The 23,373-nt window shown below is 33.8% G+C and overlaps 4 protein-coding genes across 7 annotated transcripts; 2 read left to right on the top strand and 2 right to left on the bottom strand.

Annotated features, from left to right (window-relative positions):
• Positions 1–3,322: 3,322 nt before the first annotated feature.
• On the bottom strand, positions 3,323–6,763 carry LOC114737013 (uncharacterized). Its single transcript, XM_028924896.1, has 6 exons — positions 6,647–6,763; positions 4,809–4,949; positions 4,633–4,730; positions 4,374–4,519; positions 4,152–4,233; positions 3,323–3,742 (listed from the first exon to the last, which is right to left on the bottom strand). Exons 2-6 carry the CDS (start codon positions 4,843–4,845, stop codon positions 3,632–3,634), a joined length of 474 nt encoding a protein of 157 aa, XP_028780729.1. The 5' UTR covers positions 4,846–4,949; positions 6,647–6,763; the 3' UTR covers positions 3,323–3,631.
• Positions 6,764–11,090: 4,327 nt separating this feature from the next.
• On the bottom strand, positions 11,091–12,669 carry LOC114736997 (disease resistance protein Pik-1-like). The gene is made up of 3 exons (XM_028924877.1): positions 12,612–12,669; positions 11,896–11,977; positions 11,091–11,469 (listed from the first exon to the last, which is right to left on the bottom strand). Exons 1-3 carry the CDS (start codon positions 12,615–12,617, stop codon positions 11,177–11,179), a joined length of 381 nt encoding a protein of 126 aa, XP_028780710.1. The 5' UTR covers positions 12,618–12,669; the 3' UTR covers positions 11,091–11,176.
• A 2,994-nt stretch (positions 12,670–15,663) lies between these two features.
• Positions 15,664–20,573, top strand: LOC114737014 (pentatricopeptide repeat-containing protein At2g13600-like). Of its 4 annotated transcripts, none has more exons than XM_028924899.1 (3): positions 15,664–15,837; positions 16,284–16,658; positions 17,289–20,312. In XM_028924899.1, the coding sequence occupies exon 3, from the start codon at positions 17,293–17,295 to the stop codon at positions 20,056–20,058; it is 2,766 nt and encodes a 921-aa protein (XP_028780732.1). In that variant the 5' UTR covers positions 15,664–15,837; positions 16,284–16,658; positions 17,289–17,292; the 3' UTR covers positions 20,059–20,312. The 4 variants fall into 4 exon arrangements, with proteins under 4 accessions (XP_028780732.1, XP_028780731.1, XP_028780730.1 ...); XM_028924898.1 differs by lacking the exons at positions 15,664–15,837; positions 16,284–16,658 and adding an exon at positions 16,691–17,137 and having other exon boundaries at positions 17,289–20,061; positions 20,300–20,573; XM_028924897.1 differs by lacking the exons at positions 15,664–15,837; positions 16,284–16,658 and adding an exon at positions 16,691–17,137.
• Positions 20,574–22,014: 1,441 nt separating this feature from the next.
• On the top strand, positions 22,015–22,944 carry LOC114737041 (uncharacterized). Its single transcript, XM_028924937.1, has one exon. It carries the CDS (start codon positions 22,015–22,017, stop codon positions 22,942–22,944), a length of 930 nt encoding a protein of 309 aa, XP_028780770.1.
• The last annotated feature ends 429 nt before the right edge of the window (positions 22,945–23,373 follow it).

The raw sequence follows: 23,373 nt of genomic DNA, 5'->3' as shown, positions 1-23,373 counted from the left end.
GTAAAAATATAGTGTATACAACTGAAAGAAGAGTTGCACTCGCCGAAAAAAATTATATATACATATGTATATGTGTATGGATAAAAGAGTTACATTCGCTTAAGGAAGGACGGCCTTAGCACCTCATATTCTAATAATTTGTTTTGGCTGTGAACAGGCTATGGTTTTTGCCTTGAGATGAACAAAGAAAAAAAATAATTATAAGGTGATGATTCTTAAGGGGTCAAATTGGCACTTGATTAATAATTGTAGGGCCGTTTGAATTGTAATTTGTATGAAAACAATGAAAATGTCAAATCCACAGTGACTGGGGACCATAAAGAGAATTTTTTTTTTTTTTGGATGTAATTGCACGTTTGAATGAGAATCTACACCACTGTGGGACAAATGCCACACATTTCATGGCATGATTGATTGTCTTGATAGATAAGTACAACAAAATTACAACTATATAATTTTATAAAATTTATTATGTTAGGAGATTTAAAAATTAAAATAATGTCTCTTGAAGACGAGAGCTACCATTTTTTAATGTGTCTATTTCACATCCAATATTATCAAATGATAGTTAAACAGCAAGATTCAAGATTCAAGATTCAAGATTCAAGATTCAAGATTCAAGCCTGCATTATATAATAGATGCAGATATTATATTTATCATAATTTTTTCTTACTTTATACTCCTCCGGTCCTAAATGTAAGGCCCTGGCCTTACATTTAGGACCGGAGGAGTATATTGGACCTAAGAATCTAAGTCCTTCTTTCTCGCTTTTTTTTTAAAAAAAAAAAAACCGAAGTCTTCACGTGAGATGTTAAGGTCGGTACCAATTAAGTGATGCTGGCTTCTTTGAATTGCACGATTTATCTATTTTAAAGAATAAAATGTAAACATTTTTATGGAAATTTTGTAAAGATTAATAATGCTAACTTTAATCGCAATTTATATCCATTTGGATCCTTGATAATTTAAAGCAAAAAAATTGTTTATTCTGCATTTATATCTTAAAATGAAATTTATGATTTAGAAGAAATTGTCAAAGGTAGGTCTATTTTTGGACATAGTGAGTTAGGCTCTAACCTAATTTGTCAAGCTCGAAAAGCTTGTATATACCACTTCAACCCAAGAAGACAAATTATTTTAAAAAGATGTTTTTTGCAGGCATGTACAAAATTTGTGCATCATGAAAAGGGCAAAGAAATATCTCTTAAGTCTTAACACCATTTGTTACGTTGAAAGAATTTCAAAGAAATGAAATTGGAAAAAAAAAAAGATTAAAAGAAATAGATTTTTGATGCAATGCATTCTTTTTTCTCCCTCTATTATATACATTTGCTAGGTAAATAAAAGTAAATGAAACCTATACACATTAAATGATATCCATGAATGCTTTTTTTTTTATGCGTATATATTCTATTGTTGGAGATAATTCTGTCCAAAATATGATCGAGCACGGCAATTTAAATCTTAATTCACTACACATTGTGAGAAATTAACATGTTGTTATACCACTCTCATTGAAAATGTGTTAAAATATAATGTTGAAAATGGGAACTCAAAGCTAGTACAACACATTTGAAGAGCATAGGAAGGAGAGGGAGGCACATTATGGCTAGCTAAGAGAAAAATGTTCATAAAACTTGGAAAACGATAACAAAATGGTCACTCAAAATTGAATTCCATGAGAGAGTTTTTTATTCCTTGGTAGATAAGAAAGAAAGAGAAAGAGTCCATCAATTTGGGGCTTATTATTATCCTTGTTCTTTTTTTTGTTCTTTGTTCCTTTTCTTTTTTAAAAGTGGGAAGGAAAGAAGTCACTTTTGTTTGTTTGTTTGTCTTTCTGAGAACTAGATTTTGATCGCTAAACGTATCCACACGACAAAAGGCCATACATAGTGATCCAAAAATGTTAAAACCCCTTGGAGGGGCAATTCCATTAGTACTCATGACCAGTATAGTTTATAAATGTCATTTTGCATAACAATGTTACGAGAAAATGGTAGGTTTTTAAAACATCGTGAAACCGCAGAGGCGTCAAGCTCACTATAGTATGCCAAGTGGCGCTGATTAGATACGATAAAACAAATACTTCAAAAATGTCTTAAGCAGAAGAGTCCAATTTCTTTTGATGATCAAAGAATGGAGTACGAGGATTGAGAATTTTCAAAAACGAAGTACTGGATACAACTTAGATGATTAAGTTTTTAACAGTTACTACTACTTTTAAATATTTCTAATATAGAATGTGAATATTTAAAATCCAAATTTACTGATATGATTTTTCTTAAGTGGGCAAGTCAGGATCAGACTCATAATCCGCACTATGAAATGCCAGCATAGCACCATTAAACTAAGTCTGTCTTCAACGTAATTCTTTTTATCCTATTTATAAGTTATTTCAATACTTCATCAAAATTAAGTATGATGCCTCATTAACTCTATCATAAAATTTAATAATTTTTCAAATTTACACCCATTTAATACTTACCCTTTTCAAAAAATAACAAACCACACAATAATAAGAAGTAGACAGCTTGAGCAAAAAAAAATCTCCTCTCCACCTTATAAACAGAACTGGATCCGGAGTATGGAGTTAGTTAGGAAGACATAAAGAGAAGAGGTAAAGTGGGGACAAGTTTGGGGAAGGCAGAACAATAAATTTGATTGGCCAAAATACACGGAGCCATGCTGTCCCAGGTGTACACATCTCATTAGACGTGGGTGTTCCTCGTCTTTCTCATTTGCTCAAACTTCGTAAACAGAGATTCTTTCCATCAAGCATTACGAGTACTCCTATTAATTTTGCACAAAAGATACTCTGACATGGAACTAAGTAGGATGTTAAACGGGGAATAATTCCTCCCCTTTTTCCCCTCCACAAAAACTTTTTCTAGAACTGATTCTATGCTACTTTTTCAGCAACCAAAAAAACTTTTTTATTTAATCTAAATTGTTTAGATTATTTATATATCGCTTGGTTGCAAGTCTTCCAATCTATGACTAATCCGAACCCAAGGTATTGTTGGATCCAAATTGAAGGGGGCACGCGTAAAGACCTTTTCTTTTCTTTTTTTGCATATAAACACACTTGAATGACTTTCTAAACTAGCTTCTTCAATCATGGATTTTTATAATGTTAGGTCATAGGTGTTGAGCTTGAGAAGGATTTGTTAGTTTATGCCTTTTGGGTTGGCCTAGTCTTAAGGGCCGATCAATACTATAGATGGACGTGGTCCAGTATCAGTACAACGCCTAATAATAATGGTAACTTCAAAGAGAAGAGTACCTTTTAGAGCATCCCTCTTGATGATGTATGTTTGGTCAGATCAAGGTTTAAGTAGGCAGATCAGAAAATTTTGTGGAGTTTATACTCCTGTACAGTTAATATTTTTTTCACCAAGAAAGGGCACCTATTAGTACAATTTCAGACCTATCATGTGACAGATGTTGAATTTTTTCAGTACCATTAATGCTAATATAGATATCTTCTAAGTGCAATTCTACAAGCATCACATGCTAAAGACTCAACATTAAAGTCAAACAAGCAAATTTGCTTATACTTGGTTACTCTACTTTGAAATTGCTAGTAACATTTACAGAGCACATGTAAAATTTGTCTTGCGATGTCAATTATTAGGCTTTTCGAAGAACCAAGGCCAACATGTAGCAGAGAGCAGAATCAACTGATGCGAGTGCCACAATAAGCAGTGCAACAAGGACAAGAGTCAGAGTAGCAGTCCTTACCTGCAGAGTCCCACAATTCAAAATCTTCAATCAACAAATTCTCAGAAAGCAAGGCAAACTGTGGCTGTGACATGGGAATCTCCAGGATCGCAAGAAGACTCAGATCTATAATTTCACGTGTGACGACAAAGGGGAAAATACATTCTAACCCCTATATTAAAACCTAAATATATTTCTGTGCAGCTAACATTTAAAAAAAAAAAAAAAAAACCACACACACACACTCTTCATATTCTTTCTCACAAGATAAAAACCAAAAAACTTTAAATGGAGTGTTTTGTACTCTTTCCAAGGGATTTTTTTCCCCCCAATCACACTTGAAACTGATATAAAATATTAGGATAATAGTTAGACCTTAATTCTGAGATGTAAAACATACTTTTCCGAACTATGAACTTCTGAGACTTACCGTATTACTAAAGCTCGGCCATTCTATGTACTTCAACTGGCTCGGTTGCTCAACCAAAAATGCAAATAAAGATTTTACTCCCCTGAGATTGAACACGCAGTTACGGGGTGAATATAACTTATTTTCTATTGTATAGAAACAGAATTAGGAAACTCAATTAGATATTAATAAAAACATTATATTATTTATACTGCAGTCTCATGATAAACTTTCAAACAATACCATATCACGTCTGTGATGAGACTCAGCCAAAAAGGCTCCTGAGGGAATTCATCACCAAATCTCAATTGATCATTCTTTGCAGCAGACACCACTAGTTTGGTGCCAAAATGGCTTCTAGGAAAATATTTTATCTTTGCTCTATGAATCTGCTCACACAAAACAATATAATCTTAATGATATTGCCCCTTAAAATCACAATAAAAGAGCCACAATGTGAATGAGGAAGTTAGGAAGAGGAAGAGAGACAAGACATCATTACTGTTCTAGATGTTGAAGGAAGGGCTTTGTGGTGAACAACTCCGGTAGCAGAGTGTGCCGGAAACTTTGATAAAAACGGAATATTTTGATGAAGGAAAACTATAAAACATAACAGAAAAATGTCAAATAAAAGCAAAATCAAGCATTCATGTGCAAAATCGAAGAGTTGGAAGAAACCTGAACATTTTGCTGGCAATACAGAAGGAATCACCATCTCAGACTGAATTTTTAGCAAGCCAGAACCCACTGAATGTATGGAAATCAGCACAATGTAATAGAAATATGCAACCTCAAACAAAACTTTTCCTTCCTCAATATCTGTGCATTGCAAAGAAGAATGAAAAACATTTAACCCAAAAGTAGTCCAGGGTCTCAGAGTAAGCACGTGCGTGAGTGTGTGTACCAACTTTCAATCTTATTGGAAAAAATAAACTCAGGCCTGCAGATTTGCACAAATTAAGTAGACATAATTTATGGAAACCAAGGTAGTGCAGGATGCCTCAGTCACGCATTAAATACTATGGGATGCAATAAGTTTTGGGGGAAGGTTTTTCATCCCACCCAGGTTTCCATAATCAAAGCTTCCCCATACGATGTTCGTAGATATCAAACGAGACAAGCAGGCAAACTTGAGATCCGTACAAGCTTAGAAGAAAGACATCTTAGTCAACATAGTCATAACTTGCAGCAGACAAAATTGGGTAGAATTATGAATATGCACCAACAGGAAAGTCTAAAAGTATCCTCATAAACAATACTAGACAGAGAAGAAGCTATTTTGAGGTGACTAGCATATAAATAGTGTGAATAGCATTTTTTTGCACATGATAACATTTAACAATTTCAGGTAGCAATTGCCCTCGAGAACAAACTAAAACAATGACAATATAGATTCATATATGTAGCTGTACTCAAGCTATTCCGTGCTTAACCTAAGGACAACACACCATTTAATCTGAAAATTAACTTAACCCCAGAAAACGTTTTACAACTATTACTATCTCTCCCAAAAAACATTATTAAAAAAATAAACTGCTCTAACATCAATGTTCAGGACTAACATAGTATCCACTCAGAGGGCACTATCGTGGTTGGAGGATTGTCCTTCGGATTGTTTGTAATTTGTTAATTTTAACAGGATTGTTTCCTTCAGGCTTTTACTTGCCTCTCCAGTCAAGAAACAATTTTAAAAAAAAAGTTTATATTTTAAGATTACATTTCTGACTGTGATAAAATTCTACAACAGGCAAGATAATGGCAGGCAATCGCTAGCAATGTCATCAACGATGCTTCCATTCAAACATCAAACTTACTATATCTGACAAATAATCACAACGGCAAGACTCCTAACAGACAATAATGAGATTTTATGTCAAACAAATAAGGGGCAACCCAGAAAAAGAACCATATAGCATGCTATAGGAGTTATGCTACTAACGAATATCTCAATATGCAAAGAAAGAGCGTCACATCGTCGACTCCGCTGTTTTTAACTTCCACAGTACTCTCATCGACCATGATTGATAACCAAATCACTTTTTAATTTTCATCAATAGCTACCATGTTCAGTCCCGCCCAAATTATCTCGAACAGATAAGAGGCGTCCAAGAAAGGAGCCTCCATTTCATAATTTGCCAGCGGGTGTTTCAACTCTATTGAGTACTATATTTGAGAAATAATATTTCAGACCGTAAAACACTTCAGAGAGATATTTTCCCGCGGGCAACCATACAGCCACTGCTAAAGTGCTCTATATTAAAAAAGACAAAAGAACGCCCTCAGAGCGCGAGATTTTAAAGACAGAGGAACCAAATCTCAATCAAAATGCTAAAGCTCAGACGCAAAATACTATGTTCAATTAAAAATAAAAAATCCGTCACGAAATCACAAAATCAATGTCAAAGTTGAGGCTCAAAATACATACCAATCACCCAGTAAGCAAGCAAAAAAAAATAGCTTCGAGAGGAGTCACAGAGCTTCCAACGAGTTCAGACAAGAGACATGGAAAGAATTACTATGCGTATCAGAGATTCCTACAAGTAGAAAAGAAGCGCGAAGCCAAGCCCGGATTCGTTGGCCGCAACGCCAGGAAATCGAAGCTCGAACTCGTGGGCTCGGGCTCCTTCCTCGACGATTGTTCTAGTTGTTTGGGTTGAGTTCGGGTCGAACTGATGAGACCGTAGGCTTCAGCCTAATACAAATATACTCCTCCGGTCCTAATTATAAAACCCAATTGACTTATTTGAGGAGATTAAGGAAGTAAGTTAAGTTGGTTATTTATAATAAATAAGTGTTGTCATTCCTAAAATATCCTTGCTAATTAAGTATATTGGCTAAAACTATCATTATTAGAAGGATTATCTTGGAAAAAAATGCATAAATATAAGAGACAAAATGGATTGAGTCTTATAATTAGAACCAAATAAAAAGTCAAATTGGGTCTTATAATAAGGACCGGAGGAGTAATATTTATCAATTTTTTTTACTTACTCTTAGATACTCCCTCAAGCATAATCAAGTAGAAAAAAAAGAAAGAATATTAAGAAAGATAATTACGGTGTTTTAGAAAAAATATGTCGTATTTCTTATAATTAACTAACTTACCTAATTTTTTAATCTAATCAAATTAGTTAAATATATCTTATATTAAAGATCGGATCATCTGTAAAAGCCTATCAATTTATGGGCTAGTTGTAGCCCGTTTAACATATTTATCAAATATTGATGCCGAAAATTATTAGTGTCCATTTTTTATTACCAGATTTTTTTTTGCATTACCGGAATTATTATTGGAAAAATGGCAAATAAAGATTCCTGGATATGTGAAATTGCTAAATAGGTTTCACAATATGAAAAAGGGCCTCAACAGACCTGATCTTATATTGCAAATATAAAACGATGATGAAATATCTGAAATGTCTTTCTTTTTTCTTTTTCTTCCTCTCCAAATTTCCTTTCCTTTCCTTCTTCTCTTCCCCTCTATCTTCGTCCTTCTCTTTCCTCTTGTTCTATCATAATTATTTGGTACGCCATATCTTCTCCAAACTTATGATTGGAACAAGTATAATGATTGTATTTTGGTGGCCAAATCAATTAAGGTGTGGAATGCGAGGAACAAACAAGCTCCAATTACAATGCTAAATGGGCATGGCTATGTGGTAAAGTGAATAAAGTTCTCCCTTTATATGTAGAATTTGATGGTTTCTTGTTCATATGATATGACTGTTTGCATTTGGGATTTTATGGTTGAGGATGCACTTGTGAGTTGATATGATCATTGAAGTGCATTTTACTGGTGGTGTTGATATGAACATGCTTCTTGAAGGGCTCATGACAGTTCTAATGCTGTAGTTTTATATATTGAGAAGAAATGAGAGGTGAAGTTGATGATGAAAGATGTTATTTAGAGGAAGTTGTTGTTAGTTTGAGGTGCACTTATCACTGAATCTTGCAAAAACTGGTTGCTGTCAAAGCACCTCTATTTTTTTGTTATTTGACTTACCATTATTGTAATTTTGCTTGTTAGTGTTGTAACTATGTAATGTGAAAATAATGGCAACTTGTCATGAAATTTCTGATAAGCAATTTATAGGAATTTAAGATTCTTTGTTAAATTGATAATTTTCACAATTCCTTGGCGAATAACAAGTTCAGTAACGCATATAACAAGTTTCGATAATCATTTCATAGGAATTTAAGTTTCTATGCCAAAATGACAGAATTTTCCCAATTCCTTGGCGAATGACAAGTTTAGTAAGGTGAATGATAACTTTAGATAAGCAATTAATCAGAATTTAAGATTTGTGTTAAATTGACAATTTCTATTATTTCTTGGAGAATGGCAATTTTAGTAAGACGAATAACAATTTCTGATAAGCAATTCATACAAATTTAATTTTCTCTTTTCAAATGATAATTTCCACATTTATTTAGCAGATGACAAGTTTTGATAAGCAATTCATGACAAGTTTAGTTAGACGAATGACAATTTTAGTGAGGTGAATGACAACTTCTGATAAGCAATTCATACAAATTTAATTTTCTCTTTTCAAATGACAATTTTCACATTTATTTAGCAGACGATAAGTTCTGATAAGCAATTCATTACTTGTTTAGTTAGGCGAATAATAATTTTAATAAAGTGAATGACAACTTCTAATAAACATTTTATACGAATTTAATTTTCTCTGTTCAAATGGTAGAATTTTCATATTTCTTTAGCAGATGACAAGTTTAATAAGGCAAATGATATAATTTCTATGTTTCTGTCACTGCATTTCTATCACTACGTTTATGATTAAGTGGACAATATTAAATAGCTCTATATTGTCATAATATAGAACTGATTAATTTTCTCTTTTCAAAATCACGGCATCCTCATTATTTTCACATTATATAGTTACAACACTACCAAGCAAAATTACAACAATGGTAAGCCAAATAACAAAAAGATGGAAATGTTTTGACAGCATCTAGTTTATGCAAGATTCAATGATAAATGCACCTCAAATTAACAACAACCTCCTTCAATTAACATCTTTCATCATTAACTTCATCTTTCATTTCCTCTCAATGTATAAAACTACAGATTAGAACTATCATAAGCCCCTCAAAAAGCATGTTTATATCAACACCAATAGTAAATGCACTATGATGATCATATCTACTCACAAGTGCATCCTCAACCATAAAATCCCAAATGCAAACAGTCATATCATACGAATAAGAAACCATCAAATTCCACATATAAGACGAGAACTTTATTCACTTTACCACATAGCCATGCCCATTTAGCATTGTAATTGGAGCTCGTTTGTTCCTCACATCCCACACCTTAATTGATTTAGCCACAGAAATACAATTATCATACTTGTTCCAATCATAAGCTTGGAAAAGATATGGCGTGCTACATAATGACAGAACAAGAGGAAAGAGAAGGACAAAGAGAGAGAGAGAGAGGAAGAGAAGAAAGAAAGGGAAGGAGATTTGAAGAGGAAGAAAGAGAAAAAAGAAGGGCATTTCGGACATTCTACTATCATTATAAGATCGGATTTGTTGAGACTGTTTTTCATATTGTGAAACCCATTTAGCAATTTCACATATTGAAGGTCTTTATTTGTCATTTTCTATTATTATTAGTGGGGTTAAGATCCTAAAATATTTTTAGAGGTGTACCCATCATTCTTGAATATTTTGGATGCAATTCTACCCCTAGCATATCAAAATTGGATCAATCAGCATCTCCGGCCTAACACCACACAAACATCCGCCCAATTTTTTTGGCACGAGCTTCCTGCATTAAAGCACAAGGCGAGCTGGTTTTTCAGCATTGTAAGAGGGGGCTGCGGTCATCTTCCTGCTGAAGAAAATTACTGCTCAAATCTTAAATATAAGATCTTTGTAATTGGGGTCTTATATTTAGAACTGGAGGAGTACAAATTTTACCTAGGTCATTAGTTGAGGTAGAACATTAACCATGTGAGAATTAGCTCCAAATTACATATTTTACCTGGTTGTAAATGCGCCTTTTTAAGCGCTGCAACAATCTTCAAACTCTCCTTTTAACGAGAGTATCCTATTATTTAACTGCTAGATGTACCTTTAAAAATATTTTAGGTGGCAGACCTTAACCTTTATTAGTTTCTATATATTCTATCTATTTTGGGCATGCGGCAGGCCACATTGGCTCTTGTCTCTCTTTTTTTTGGCCTCTTTTGACAATAATTTTATACTTTTGATTATTTTACTTTATACAAATTTTAGTTTGATTTTTTAATTTTATAAATTATTTTTTGAGCATCTAATTCTAACGCCATTAGTTTTGTTGGTGAAAAATATTGGCATTACAATTTCAAGTGTCAATAGAATATTTTGAAAGAACAACATACTAAACTTTTAAAAATTAAAATAATTAAAATAAAATATTATTATTTACTCTCGTTCCGCAGCAATTTAAAATTGCAACTAGAAGTTTCTCCCTCATGCAACACACAGACTAGTATGTTTGATTAAATATGTAATTAGATAAGACTTACATCTAATTCAATATATAGAAATCCCAATTAAAATTATTATTCAAATCTAAAATTAATTATTAATTTTTTCATTTAAACCTCCAATTAAAATCCCATTTAATTATATTGCTTCCCATTTAATTTAATATATTTAAATCCTAATCATGATATCATTTAAATCTCATTAAATGAATATATTCAAATTGTACATTGTCATACCGCCTACTTTTTAAACGAATAAGGTATTATAAGATTTTTAAAAATATAGTTAATGAATGATTGATAGTTGATTATATCAGCTTCCATAGCAAAATGCAACTTCTTACCTCCCAAATAAACATTGAGGTTGATATAAAATTATAGAATAAACTCAATAAAAAGGTGCACTCACTGATTATTGATTGCTAATAATGAACAAGTCCATGAAGATCTAGGCGTCACTGTCTATGAGACATAAATGGTAGAGTTCATTTCATAGATTTATCATTTATGGAATACATTTGAAAAAGGTTATCTAACAATTATCTTCCCTTACATTATGGAACAATAATAAGGGTCTTGATATTGGTATGAAGTCCTGCATTGATGAATTGGATAATAGGGAACACTTTCTGGATAATAAGAAACTGTCTTGTAATCAAATTGTGTGTTAATTTTGGTATCTTTTGTCCTCCTTTCTTCTTCTTTCATGGGACTCACACTAAGTAGCTCAGCATGACCAACATACTTTCTAAGCATATTTGTGAGCTCAACTATATCCAATCCTTCTCCTATCACTTCTATTTGCTCTTTCTCTTCCCCTTTGAATCTTGCACCTTCCACTCCTGCACATCCATACATTTTATTCTCATTTAACAAAGTTCGATGATCATCATAAAATATACTTGCTCTAACAAACCATTCTTAACACTCTTGATTAGGTTCTAAATATAGAAGCCACCATACGATTAATTCGAAGGAATTGAAAAAATTAATTAAATTAGTTATTTATAAAAAATGTGTATTAGTTTTCTAAAATATCCCTTTAACCATTTGGATTGAAAACCACATTTTGACAGAAATCTCTTTAATAAGTACAATTAATAAAAATTATTTGGAGAACAAATCATAAATTTAGGAAGCAAAATATATTGAAATCTTACATTTAGAATTAAAACAACCCCTCCCATTACAAGAAATATTTAGGACTACAGAAGCATTTAAAAGTTAGCTTCTTAAATTTTGGGTAAATTCAGTATATGGATACTCACCAGAACAGCTAACACTAATCTTCAGGGCTTTGGATCTCAGCTTGTGGTTGTTCATGCGCCCTAATTTTATCACAACCTTTTGCTGCATTTATTCACACAAGATTAGTTCATCATCACAACCCAACTATCTTCATCGCTCGTTTTCACTTTTAATTTTCCCAAATTCAAATTATTCATATATGAAAAATAGGACTTGCAAGGAGAAAATACCACACAAAAAGATGGGGGGGAAAAAATTTACGTCTTGTTGGACGATCATTCGTCCTGATATGTTTATATATGAATAAAACATTTTTGTTCATTCCATTCTATTCTATTCATTGCAAGTGTGGGAGTATTGAAATTTAATTTAGGAACATAACTAAAAAAGGCGCAAATATCAATTAACTAGACAAGAAATATTAATTCAACAGTAATTGAACAGAAGCAAAATATTTCGATCTAATGAACATCACAAATGATAAATAATATATTCATTGTTTGATGTGGAAATAAAAAGAAAGAAAGAATTAATGTTCCTAACATTTTTGTTTGATTTCATGTGTCGTTTTGTATATCAAATAGATGGGTGGATGCTAAATGAAAATCTCAAAAAATAAACTTCAACGCCATCGAATAATCACAACAAGCCAAGCCACGGTTACTTTGTATAAAGAAAAGAACAAAATGAAAGGAAATACTCCTAATATTTTTTTTTTAAAATTTAGTTCCCATACCTTCATGATTTTCTGGGGAAAGTTTGATATCCGAAATGTGATTGGAGAGAGAGAGAGAGAGAGATGATTATAGAAGTGAACTTGTATGGATGGAGGCGGAGGCCAATAACACCGAAGCCTCGCATTTGCTATTTATAGGAATTGATTGCCCATAGAAAAAATTAATATACTAATTAATAATAGCCAATACCATGCCAATAATTGAGAGGAAAAAGAGTCCAATTTAGAGAGCATGATGTAAATTTCCAAGCAACGCTTGTGGGGAAGATGCCAATAAAATATTAAGTTTATAGCTTGTCACAAACCGTAAACAAAAGCAACTTATTTTATTCATTAGATTAATACCTTTGTTAGTTTTGAGAGTTTGATGGAATTTTTGTTTTGATTCTTATAATTTTAAATAATTGGTTTTGGTCCTTATAATTTTATAATTTTTCCTCTAAATTTAATGAATAATCTCTATATTTTTAACGAGTTTTGATTTTAATCTTTATATTTAAGTTCAGACAGAGTTCTTTTGAAATTATAAAGACCAAAACTAATTATTCAAGACTACAGGATCCAACAATGATATTAACCATTTTTTATTTTATATAACATATAATACTACCTTTGGTCCTAATTATAAGGCTTTATTTGTAGACTATAAATAAAGTCTTATAATTAAAGTCGGAGGTAATATTATAGATCATGTGTTTAGAAAATGTATGAAAATGAAATTATATATAAGTAAATGAAGATTAATTATATCTGTGTTTTCACATTGACATGTTCAAGCCGCAACACACCATTTACCAAATCTAACAGAGAGTTGAGGAAGAATTAAAATTCACGGCTCATCAGACTAGAAATTCAACGTTTTCAACGACCCAAATCCAAGACTGAAGCTTCATTGTACTTTCGCTGGAAACATTTTTCCACACATTTTCACCGACCTTTTCTCTTTCGGCTTGTTTTCTTTTCATTTAGTTTAATGAATGATTAATATATATATATATATATATCAATATATACTACAAAATTAAATTAAAAATGTTTCCCAGTGTGAATTGCAGACAGAACATATATATTATTCATAATTTGTGAATATTACAATTTTACATGAAGTTTCATTTTATGTAGCAATTTTGTTTTTTTACCAACTATGTAGAAATTTATAATAAGTCATGAATAAATCATGAAATGAAGAGCATGCTTTTTTTAATTTCAAATTATGTAAGATATGTATGAAAAAGTGTCTACTGTTATTTCTTGCACGCAAGGTTCTCCCGCCCATTCTTTGAAGTTGAACTATAGGATTTTTAGAACTCAATGTCCACGCAATTAGAACCTAATAAGCATAATTATGCTAAAGTGCCAAACTTATCTAAACTGTTGAGATTCTTCAAAGGACGGTTCCAACCATTTTGTCATTCAATGATTTTGGTGTTTAATTAATTAATTAATTATATGCCTCCCTCTTTACCTTCAGTTTGAAAAGAATTTCCTTTTTTTTTTTTGGCTATAACAACGCGCTTATTACTTTTAACAAAATATTTAAACTCATAGCTACACGCTTAGGAGAAGTGTTTGATGTTGAAAAGAATATGATATCCTATTGTGATTTAAAAGAAATGATGATATAAATAATTATCGTCATATTATTGATATTCTCATCATAGTTAGGTCAAGGAACTTTTTTTTTTTTGGAGTGTATTGTAACATGAGCATGAATTTAGATGATTTTATTAAAATAAAACAAGAAAAAATCAATCAAAAAATATCATTTTATTTTATACAAGAATTACGCCTTTATATAATATTTTAGCTGATTTTATTAGTTTTTAAGTTGTTCTCAACGTAATCGATTTCATAATAGAGATTTCAAGTAACGTATTAGTTGTTCAATGAATGGACAGATTATTCTGGTAAAAAAAAAAAAGAATGGACAGATTATGAAATAAATTAATAAAAAGGAGAATTAGTGAATTACAATCAAATCCCAAAAAAAATAATTACTAAGAAATTATAATAACAATTTAAGTAGCTTGTAATGACAAAGAGAATGATAACATTTAAAACTTATTTTGTTATTTTTATTTTTTTGGATCTCATCATAATTCTCTCTTAATAAAACCCCTTGTTTGTTTGAACTCAAGGGACCTGGGGTTAGGGCTGGTAATAACCTGCCAATTCACCAAAAATAATAGGTTAGGGTCGGCTAAAAAGCAATCTGCCCGTAAACAAAATTTTTCAACCCGTACTACCTAATCCACAACCAATGGCAAGTTAGCCCACTAACCCACGGGCTAATCCGCATTTATTTATTTTTTTATATTTTAAAATTTGATTAATCATTATACGTATATTATTATATTTTATATTCTATCTAAAAAATTTAAAAATATCTATATTATTTACTTATTTGGTGTTTTTAATCAAGTATTTGAAAGAAAGATAAAATTTTCATTATATTTTTTTATATTGTATAAAGAAAAATGTTTTTTTTAAAAAAATAATAATAATCCGTCAACCCACCATGACGGGTTAGCTAAAAGCTAACCTGTTATTACAAGAGACTTTTTTAACCCGCACTGTCTAGTCCTAACCTGTCATGATTATAATTTAGTTCATATTACTACCTCTGTCTATGGTGATGATGGAGTCCGCATTCCATGCGATATGAGCAAAAGCCCATCATTAAAACTACGTCGTTAGGTTCAAGCGACCAATCGTGGCCGTTAACTGTAATATCATCATAGCCGCTCACTGCTGAGGGATTTTTGCTGCATTCTGGATTTCTGACCCAGCGTTCTCAAGAAGGAAGGAAAAATTGTTGTAAAACTTACTCAAAAAAAAAAAAATTGTTGTAAAAATAAACAATGATTGCTGCACCGTTGATTATACGAACGGTTGCAATGCTGGGCATTGAACAAAACGAATCGTTTCTATGGAACGGAACCCGAACCAGAAAGAATCACCAAAGAAACCACACAGAAGTTCGGAAGAGTCCAGGACACCGGATTTGCAAACCAGACCGAGACAGGCCGGCGAAGATTCACTGTATCTCCGAACGTTCAGAGCTGTGAATGAAGCACGCCTGCGAAGTCTAAGTCAGACCTGAGCCACGAACAAGCATGATAAACTCGACTCCACACAGACGCCAGACAACACGGTCCTCCTCCTCCAAAGAACCAGACAGCGTTGGTGAAGCAAATGAAGATTAAGGAAATAGTACGGATAGCTGGTAGTAAGACTTCATTTCCTAATAACGTATTTTGTGGAAGTTGTCAATCACAGAATTAAAGTCATCTCTTCCATTTTGCAAGCTGAGGGAAACTCGTGTGCTTGGTCATTTTTCAATTTTTTTTTTTAAAAAAATCGGCTGTCTATCTATTTAATTTTTGTCAGATGATAGAGATATTAAGGACATTTAGTTTTTCTTTGAAGGTGGGCCTTGGAGAAACTGGAGAATTTGAAAGTGATAACCAACTTTTGGCTTAAAAATCTTCAGACATTTTTTCCATTAATAAAATTTGGAGGATTGGGTATTGAGCTTGGAGCGTGTGTTGTGTGCATTCTTTTGTTAAGTTTATCCTTGACTTTTTATGCACCATTTCTTTTTAATTTTTATTACTTCATCATTATTCTATGTTTTTGGGTCGCTGATTTTGTTTTGTTTTTTTAATGCAGAATGGTGAAGAAATGGATTCTATAACATCAGTCATACCATTAGATTGATTTTCACTGGATTTGGATTAACTTTATCGTATAACTTTTAAGCTGGTACTTCCGTAAGTGTGATTGAGTTGCTTGCACCCAACTTCTCTATTAGTTGCTAAATCCTCTGTATGCACGATGGATGGTAGCCAGCGGCAAGAAAATAGCCAACAGGCCGTGGATCACCATAGAGGAGTACCCTTCCTGGTAAATAGAAAGCTGAAGTTTTGTTATTTTGTTAAAGGATGTGCCACTGGAATCATTTTATTATAATGGAGTTTAACGGCGCTATGAATAATGCCTTCCCGACATCAGGTGAAGGAACTGAATGCTCTAAAAGTTTTGGAGGTCTCAATTTTGGAGTCGAGTATCCCAACAGTTGGTAATTGGGCTTTTTTGGATATTCATATATGATATCATAAATGTGATACTCCAAAAGTCCAAATCTCAATTCAGGAGGTAAGGATATTCCCGTCTCTCTGCGTTATTTGCTCATGTACCGAGCATTTTAGTGGTCAAGTTTCTAAGAGTGCTGAAGAAGTCGTTTTGAACAAGGATTAGGATACATTTATGGCCAAAAAAGGCAGAATGTTGTTTATAAATTTCGACTATCGCTTTTATCATTCTAAGAGTTGTAATTTATATTGGTATATGGGGGACATGTATGTTTGAGCTGGTGTCTCCCTTTCCCTTATGCCCTTATCCCGTTAATCTCTGAAGCAGGCTTAGGCTTATAGTCATAGGGTTTACAGTTTACTGTTATGAATTTTTTGACTCTTCTGGGATTCACTTCACTTGCTAATAATGGTGAATTGTTTTTTACAAATGTAAGTACTCATTTCTGTTACATCTTTTCTTCTTTTTTGTTTTTGACTCTTGCTATTCCCTGCTTATACAATTGTAATTTGAAGACTAATGTTTTATTTGCCTATAAAGCCCTCTTTCAAATTTAATTTGAATTCCTTTTTTTTTTCTCAGTCAAATGAGAGTTCAACTTTACAAATGCTTGATTGGAAGAGATTGTCAAGTTAAAGTTAAAGCATTCCGACACCTTCCACACTTACTTGTTCATTATATGTCAGCTTCTACCCAGCAAAACTTGTCTCCCAAACTTGTTATTAGCCATGACCACTCTGTTCACTTGTCTTACATGGAAATAACCCAGAAGTTTTATGATGCTATGAAGGCTTGTTCTTCGATTGAGGTGATACCTATTGCACGGAAAATTCATGCCCAACTCATAATCTCTGGTCTGGACACTTCTACTTTCTTGCAGAACAATCTACTTCATATGTATTGCAATTGTGGGTTGATTGATGATGCATTTCGGGTTTTCAGCGATAGCAATCATCGTAATATTTTCAGTTGGAATACAATGATCCATGGGTTTGTAGATTCAGGTTGGGTGAAGGAAGCAGAGGATCTGTTTGGAAAAATGCCTATAAGGGACTCGATTTCTTGGACCACTATGATGTCAGGCTACTGTCAAAATGGAAGGCCTGGAGATAGTATTAAAACTTTAATGTTAATGGCCTGGGATTTTAATTATGTTATTGATCCGTTTCCCTTCTGTTGTGCAGTGAAGGCTTGTGCCTGCCTTGGCTGCATTAAATTGGCTGTTCAGTTGCATGGCCTTGTGATGAAATTAGGTTTATTTAGTGAAATTTGCATTAATAATGCAATTGTTGATATGTATATCAAGTGTGGAGCTGTCAGTTCTGCTGAGAAAGTGTTTTCTAACATTGAGAATCCAAGTTTATTTTGTTGGAACAGCATGATATATGGTTATTCTAGATCAAATGGAGTTCAGAAGGCTCTCAGTACATTCTCTCAGATGCCTGAACATGACTCAGTTTCTTGGAATACAATGATCTCAATTCTCTGTCAACATGGCTTTGGGGTCCAGAGTCTCAGTATGTTTGTTGAGATGTGCTCTAAGGGATTTCGAGCAAATTCTATGACCCATGGTAGTGTACTAAGTGCATGTGCTAGCATATTTGATCTTGAGTGGGGTAGTCATTTGCATGCTCGGATTCTTCGCATGGAACATAATATTGATGCTTTTACAGGGGGTGGGCTGGTTGACATGTATGCTAAATGTGGGTGCCTAGAATTTGCAAGGCGTGTATTTGACAATTTGGCAGAACATAATGAAGTTTCATGGACTTCCTTGATCAGTAGAGTGGCACAGGTTGGACGTGAAGAAGATGCATTAGCACTATTTAACCAAATGAGGTGGTCTCCAGTGAAGCTGGATGAGTTTACCCTTTCCACTGTACTTGGGATTTGTTCAGGTCAAAACTATGCCACAATTGGAGAATTACTTCATGGATATACAATAAAGAGTGGAATGGATTCATCTGTTCCTGTAGGGAATTCTATCATTACAATGTATACTAAGTGTGGAAATATTGAGAAAGCTGGCCGCGTATTTGGATTAATGCCGATTAAAGATATAATATCTTGGACAGCAATGATAACTGCATTTTCTCAAATAGGAGACATTGAAAAGGCTTGGGAATATTTTGAAAACATGCCTGAGCGTAATATCATTACTTGGAACTCAATGTTAAGCATGTATGTTCAACATGGTGGTTGGGAAGAAGGTCTTAAGTTGTTTATTTCAATGAGAAGGAAAGGAATTGAACCAGATTGGATCACCCTCACAACTTCAATGAGCGCATGTGCTGACTTGGCTTCTTTAAAACTTGGGATGCAAGTTGCTTCTCAAGTTGAAAAGTTTGGCCTTAGTTCTGACATTGCAGTTTCAAATGCTATCATTACCATGTACTCAAGATGTGGGCAAATCAGAGAAGCGCAAAAAGTTTTTAACTCAATAAATGAGAAAAACCTGGTTTCTTGGAATGCTATGATGGCAGGATATGCTCAAAATGGTTTAGGTAGGAAAGCAATTGAGACATTTAATGATATGTTGAGGACAGAGTGCACACCTGATCATATAAGTTGTGTTTCTGTTTTATCTGGTTGCAGTCACATGGGACTGGTCGAAGAAGGGAAACATTATTTTGACTCCATGGTAAAAGATTTTGGCCTTTCTCCAGCAAATGAGCATTTTGCTTGTATGGTAGATCTGCTTGGACGAGCTGGGCTACTAGATCAGGCCAAGAATTTGATAGAAGGAATGCCTTTTAAGCCAAACGCCACTGTATGGGGGGCTCTGCTAGGAGCATGTCGGATCCATCATGACCCAAGATTAGCAGAAATTGCAGTAAAAAATTTGATGGAGTTGAACGCTGAAGATTCCGGAGGTTATGTTCTTCTATCAAATATATACACTGATTCTGGGGAGCTAGAAGGTCTTGCCAATGTGAGAAAGATGATGAAAGAGAAAGGAATTAGAAAGAGCCCAGGTTGTAGCTGGGTAGAGGTTGACAACAGGGTGCATGTATTCACCGTAGATGACACCAGTCATCCACAGGTAAAGGAAATTTACATGAAATTGGAAGAGATGACGAAGAAGATAGAAGATACAGGAAGATACATTTGTGCTGTTGACGGTCATCGGAGCCAAAAGTACCATAGTGAAAAGCTTGCTTTTGCCTTTGGCCTAATTAGCTTGCCGTCTTGGATGCCCATACGTGTGATGAAAAATCTTCGTGTCTGTGATGACTGTCACTTGGTGATAAAGTTAATGTCTTATGTCACCTCAAGGGAACTTATTATGCGTGATGGATATCGGTATCATCATTTCAAGGATGGTTTTTGCTCTTGCGGAGACTACTGGTAAATGGTAATATATCATAAACAACCTAAATTTAGCCCCTTTCTTACCCTTCTACCTGTGCATTGTTTTCTCTTCGCAATAGATATGTTTTTTTTCTCAAATTAATGCTTCTTATGTTGAAATCTTTTTCTTTTCTTTTCTTTTTTTGGTGACAAAATCTCTTTCTTTCTATACAAAGTAATAGATAAATTGACTTCTGTAGTATGACAAGTGCATTTATTTGAGTTAATATAACATGTGAAAGAGGACAAAGCAGAGAGAAGTGAGCAAGTATTATGGGAATCATTAGGCATGGGAAGCAGAACAAGTAGGCTGGCTATTCATGAAGATGATGAAATTGCTTGCCTGGATTGTCTGAGAAATGTCCTTTTTGGCGTCTGTTATTTCTAGAGTGTTGAAGTTATTGTTGCATGCAGTCAAACGCAATTGTTGTTCCCATGATAGATATGGATCGGCCTAAAGAATGTTTTGAGAAATAAAGTTGGCATGTAGTGAAACAGGCATGAAAGTGTTATACTTAAAAGTGGAGGCTGTACTTTTTTTTTTTTTTTGACCAGGGTGGAGGCTGTACTTAATCATAAAAATTCAATTATCTTTTTAGGTGTTAATATTTAGTTTTTTAATCTTCATTTTAATAACCAAATTCATTTTTTTGGCCAACTAAATTCATCTTTTTATTATCAAAATAATCAGAATAATATTACAATTAAAACATGCCTTTGTCATTTGGTGCAGTTAAGTAAGAATAATTTTTATGTTGACTGAAAAATAAATGTAAAGAATAATGACTTTTGTCAACATTAATCCAAACAAGCATGATGAATACTAGAAAAAACTAGACATTCTGAGGATTTGGATTGCTATAGATGGAAAAGGCAAGTGTTAAAAGAATTTTTATACCAAAAAAAGGGTGTTGCAAGAACTTTGTCTATTTTAATAAGTTTGCTCAACATGATTAACCTCTTTTACCGTTTGCCTTCTAGAGATTATTCAGGCGAAAAGAAAACTTCTGGAAATTAAAAATATAGTAAAAAAGAAACCATAAAAAGTTAAAAACATTAATCAAACCTTTTTAATGATTAAATGAGGTTAATTTATTTTATATGTAAACATTCAGTGCTTTTCTTTCCCTCAAATTCAAAGTACGTTTTCCCCTCATTCTTATGCTACCAATAATCATTATTTTAATTTTTAATAAAATTGAAAAAAGGATATACAAAACAAAAAAAAATTACGATTTAAAAGGAAAAACAAAAAGAAAAACCTGGCCAAAACTAGAAAAATTGTAGTTTGCATCAGTGAAAAGCTGGTTCTTATAATTCATTTAACTAACATGTCTGTTTTCAAACAGCTCATAACAGTTGTGGAATTGGCTGAAGTAACACATAAATATATGCTAAAAATTTCACATTGCCTTATTATTCTTCCCTTTTCTTTCGCCCTCATCTCTCATTTCAGCCTCTCCCTCGAGAAATTTTCTCCCCTCAAAAACTAACTTTCTTCCCTCATTCCTCTCTCTCTCTCTCTGCTTCAACCCAAAAAAAATTCTCTCATTCACTTTTCTTTTCAAATCATCGTTTTCCCCAGACTCCAACCCCTCTCATCATCAATTTCTTTCTTAATCTAATTCAAAAGCTTTGATCCGTCAAAACCGTCTCGAGAATCAACTCCCAGGTCAGGTCTACAACTTATGATTGATTCATCAATCTTCTGGGGGAAATGATCAAGAACCCAGAAACCAACCAAATAACTCAACAATAGCTTCTTCAGAAACAGGGGGGGGAAAAATTTAAAGGTGGCATTTTTGTGACACTGCGTTTGCCCAGAGCGAGGCCGCTCTGCAACAAATAGCTTCGTTTAAATCCTCCGTTGATATTGCTATGTTAGATAATCTCTAAGGGAAGAATATAAATATATATATATATATATATATAGAGAGAGAGAGAGAGAGAGAAATATATGGCATTCTATCGTTCTTTTCGAGAACAGGTAGTGTCATCAAGATCACCTATAGTGGACAGAATTGCAGAAGAACCTGTGCCTAGCAAATCAACTCAAAGCACAGTCACGAGCATTTATCAAGTCAACATGGTGGGATATTGGAGAAACGTGACGATATTATGGACAAAAAATTACATGAACCATTCATTACACCTAACAGTTGATGGATTGGGAGGTGAGATTCAGTACAACTGCAAGATTGACGTGAAGCCATGGCACTTTTGGAGCAAGAAAGGCTACAAATCATTCATCGTCGACGGCCACCAAGTCGAAGTCTACTGGGACCTCCGGTCGGCGAAGTTCTCCGGCAGCCCGGAGCCATGCAGTGACTACTACGTTGCACTGGTGTCCGACGAAGAGATTGTTTTGTTATTAGGAGACTACAAGAGGAAAGCCCACAAGAGAACGAAGGCGAAATCTCCACTAACTGATGCAGTCTTGGTGATGAAGAAAGAAAACGTGTTCGCCAAGAAAAGCTTCTCAACAAAAGCGTGCTTCGACGAGAGCGGTAAAGAGAGCGACATAGTTGTGGAGAGTTCAAGTTCAGGGCAGAACAAGGACCCAGAAATGTGGGTGAGCATTGATGGGATAGTGATGATCCATGTAAGAAGCTTGCAATGGAAGTTTCGTGGGAATCAGACTGTAATTGTGAATAAACAACCTGTGCAAGTTTTGTGGGACGTTCATGATTGGTTGTTCAGTGAGAGTGGTTCAGGTGGGGCTGGTCTGTTCATATTCAAGCCAGGACCTTTCGAACCAGACAGTGAAAGAGAAGGGAGTGCGTTATCTGGGTGTGAGAGCGATGATGGAAGTGGGTTTTATTCAACAAAGAGCCAAGCTACCAACTTTGATTTTTGTCTGATTCTCTCTGCCCATAAAATTGAGTAATGATGAAATGAATTAATGCGTGGGAGGAAGATCGATCGATGGGCCAATAAACCCTGATGCTGCTGAGAGAGATGTTCACAAGATATGGTTGATATACTGTGGTGTTTCCGAGAGAGAGAGAGAGAGAGCAGAAAAGTGTAAGTGTTGTAAAGTTAGATGTGTTCATATGAGATTCATTCATGGATTGAACTGTTGATGATGTGAAGGATGTGAGGTTGCTCGTGTAAAGCTAATTATTGAAAAGCCTGCCTGACTAAAACCAGATAATTTTCTGGGAGATTTCATCATTTTCTTTCTCATGCAGTTTTAAATCAGATTTTTTGTACAAATTTTCCTGAGAGCGTTGAAGATATCTAAAATTGCTTCTTTAGATAGCATCTTTTTTTTCCTTTTAACAAAAGAAAGGTTCTAATATGCTAATAAGAATTG

Source organism: Neltuma alba, unplaced genomic scaffold, assembly GCF_004799145.2.
Source record: "Neltuma alba isolate B1F8T4 unplaced genomic scaffold, ASM479914v2 tig00013398_pilon, whole genome shotgun sequence".
Classification (NCBI taxonomy): Eukaryota; Viridiplantae; Streptophyta; class Magnoliopsida; order Fabales; family Fabaceae; genus Neltuma; species Neltuma alba.
Note: the sequence above shows the minus strand (reverse complement) of the source record. Positions and strands in the feature narration are given on the sequence as shown.

What these genes read in the sequence shown, in the direction of transcription:
- LOC114737013 (XM_028924896.1), bottom strand. Translation starts at nt 4,845, where the DNA reads ATGGTGATTCCTTCTGTATTGCCAGCAAAATGTTCAG. An exon ending in ATTGCCAGCAAAATGTTCAG is followed by an intron (nt 4,731 to 4,808) that starts GTTTCTTCCAAC and finishes TATGTTTTATAG; the next exon opens with TTTTCCTTCATCAAAATATT. An exon ending in TTCCTTCAACATCTAGAACA is followed by an intron (nt 4,520 to 4,632) that starts GTAATGATGTCT and finishes TTGTGTGAGCAG; the next exon opens with ATTCATAGAGCAAAGATAAA.
- LOC114736997 (XM_028924877.1), bottom strand. An exon ending in GATTAGTGTTAGCTGTTCTG is followed by an intron (nt 11,470 to 11,895) that starts GTGAGTATCCAT and finishes ATGGATGTGCAG; the next exon opens with GAGTGGAAGGTGCAAGATTC.
- LOC114737014 (XM_028924898.1), top strand. Translation starts at nt 17,115, where the DNA reads ATGGTGAATTGTTTTTTACAAAT. An exon ending in GTGAATTGTTTTTTACAAAT is followed by an intron (nt 17,138 to 17,288) that starts GTAAGTACTCAT and finishes TTTTTTTCTCAG; the next exon opens with TCAAATGAGAGTTCAACTTT.
- LOC114737041 (XM_028924937.1), top strand. Translation starts at nt 22,015, where the DNA reads ATGGCATTCTATCGTTCTTTTCGAGAACAGGTAGTGTCATCAAGATCA.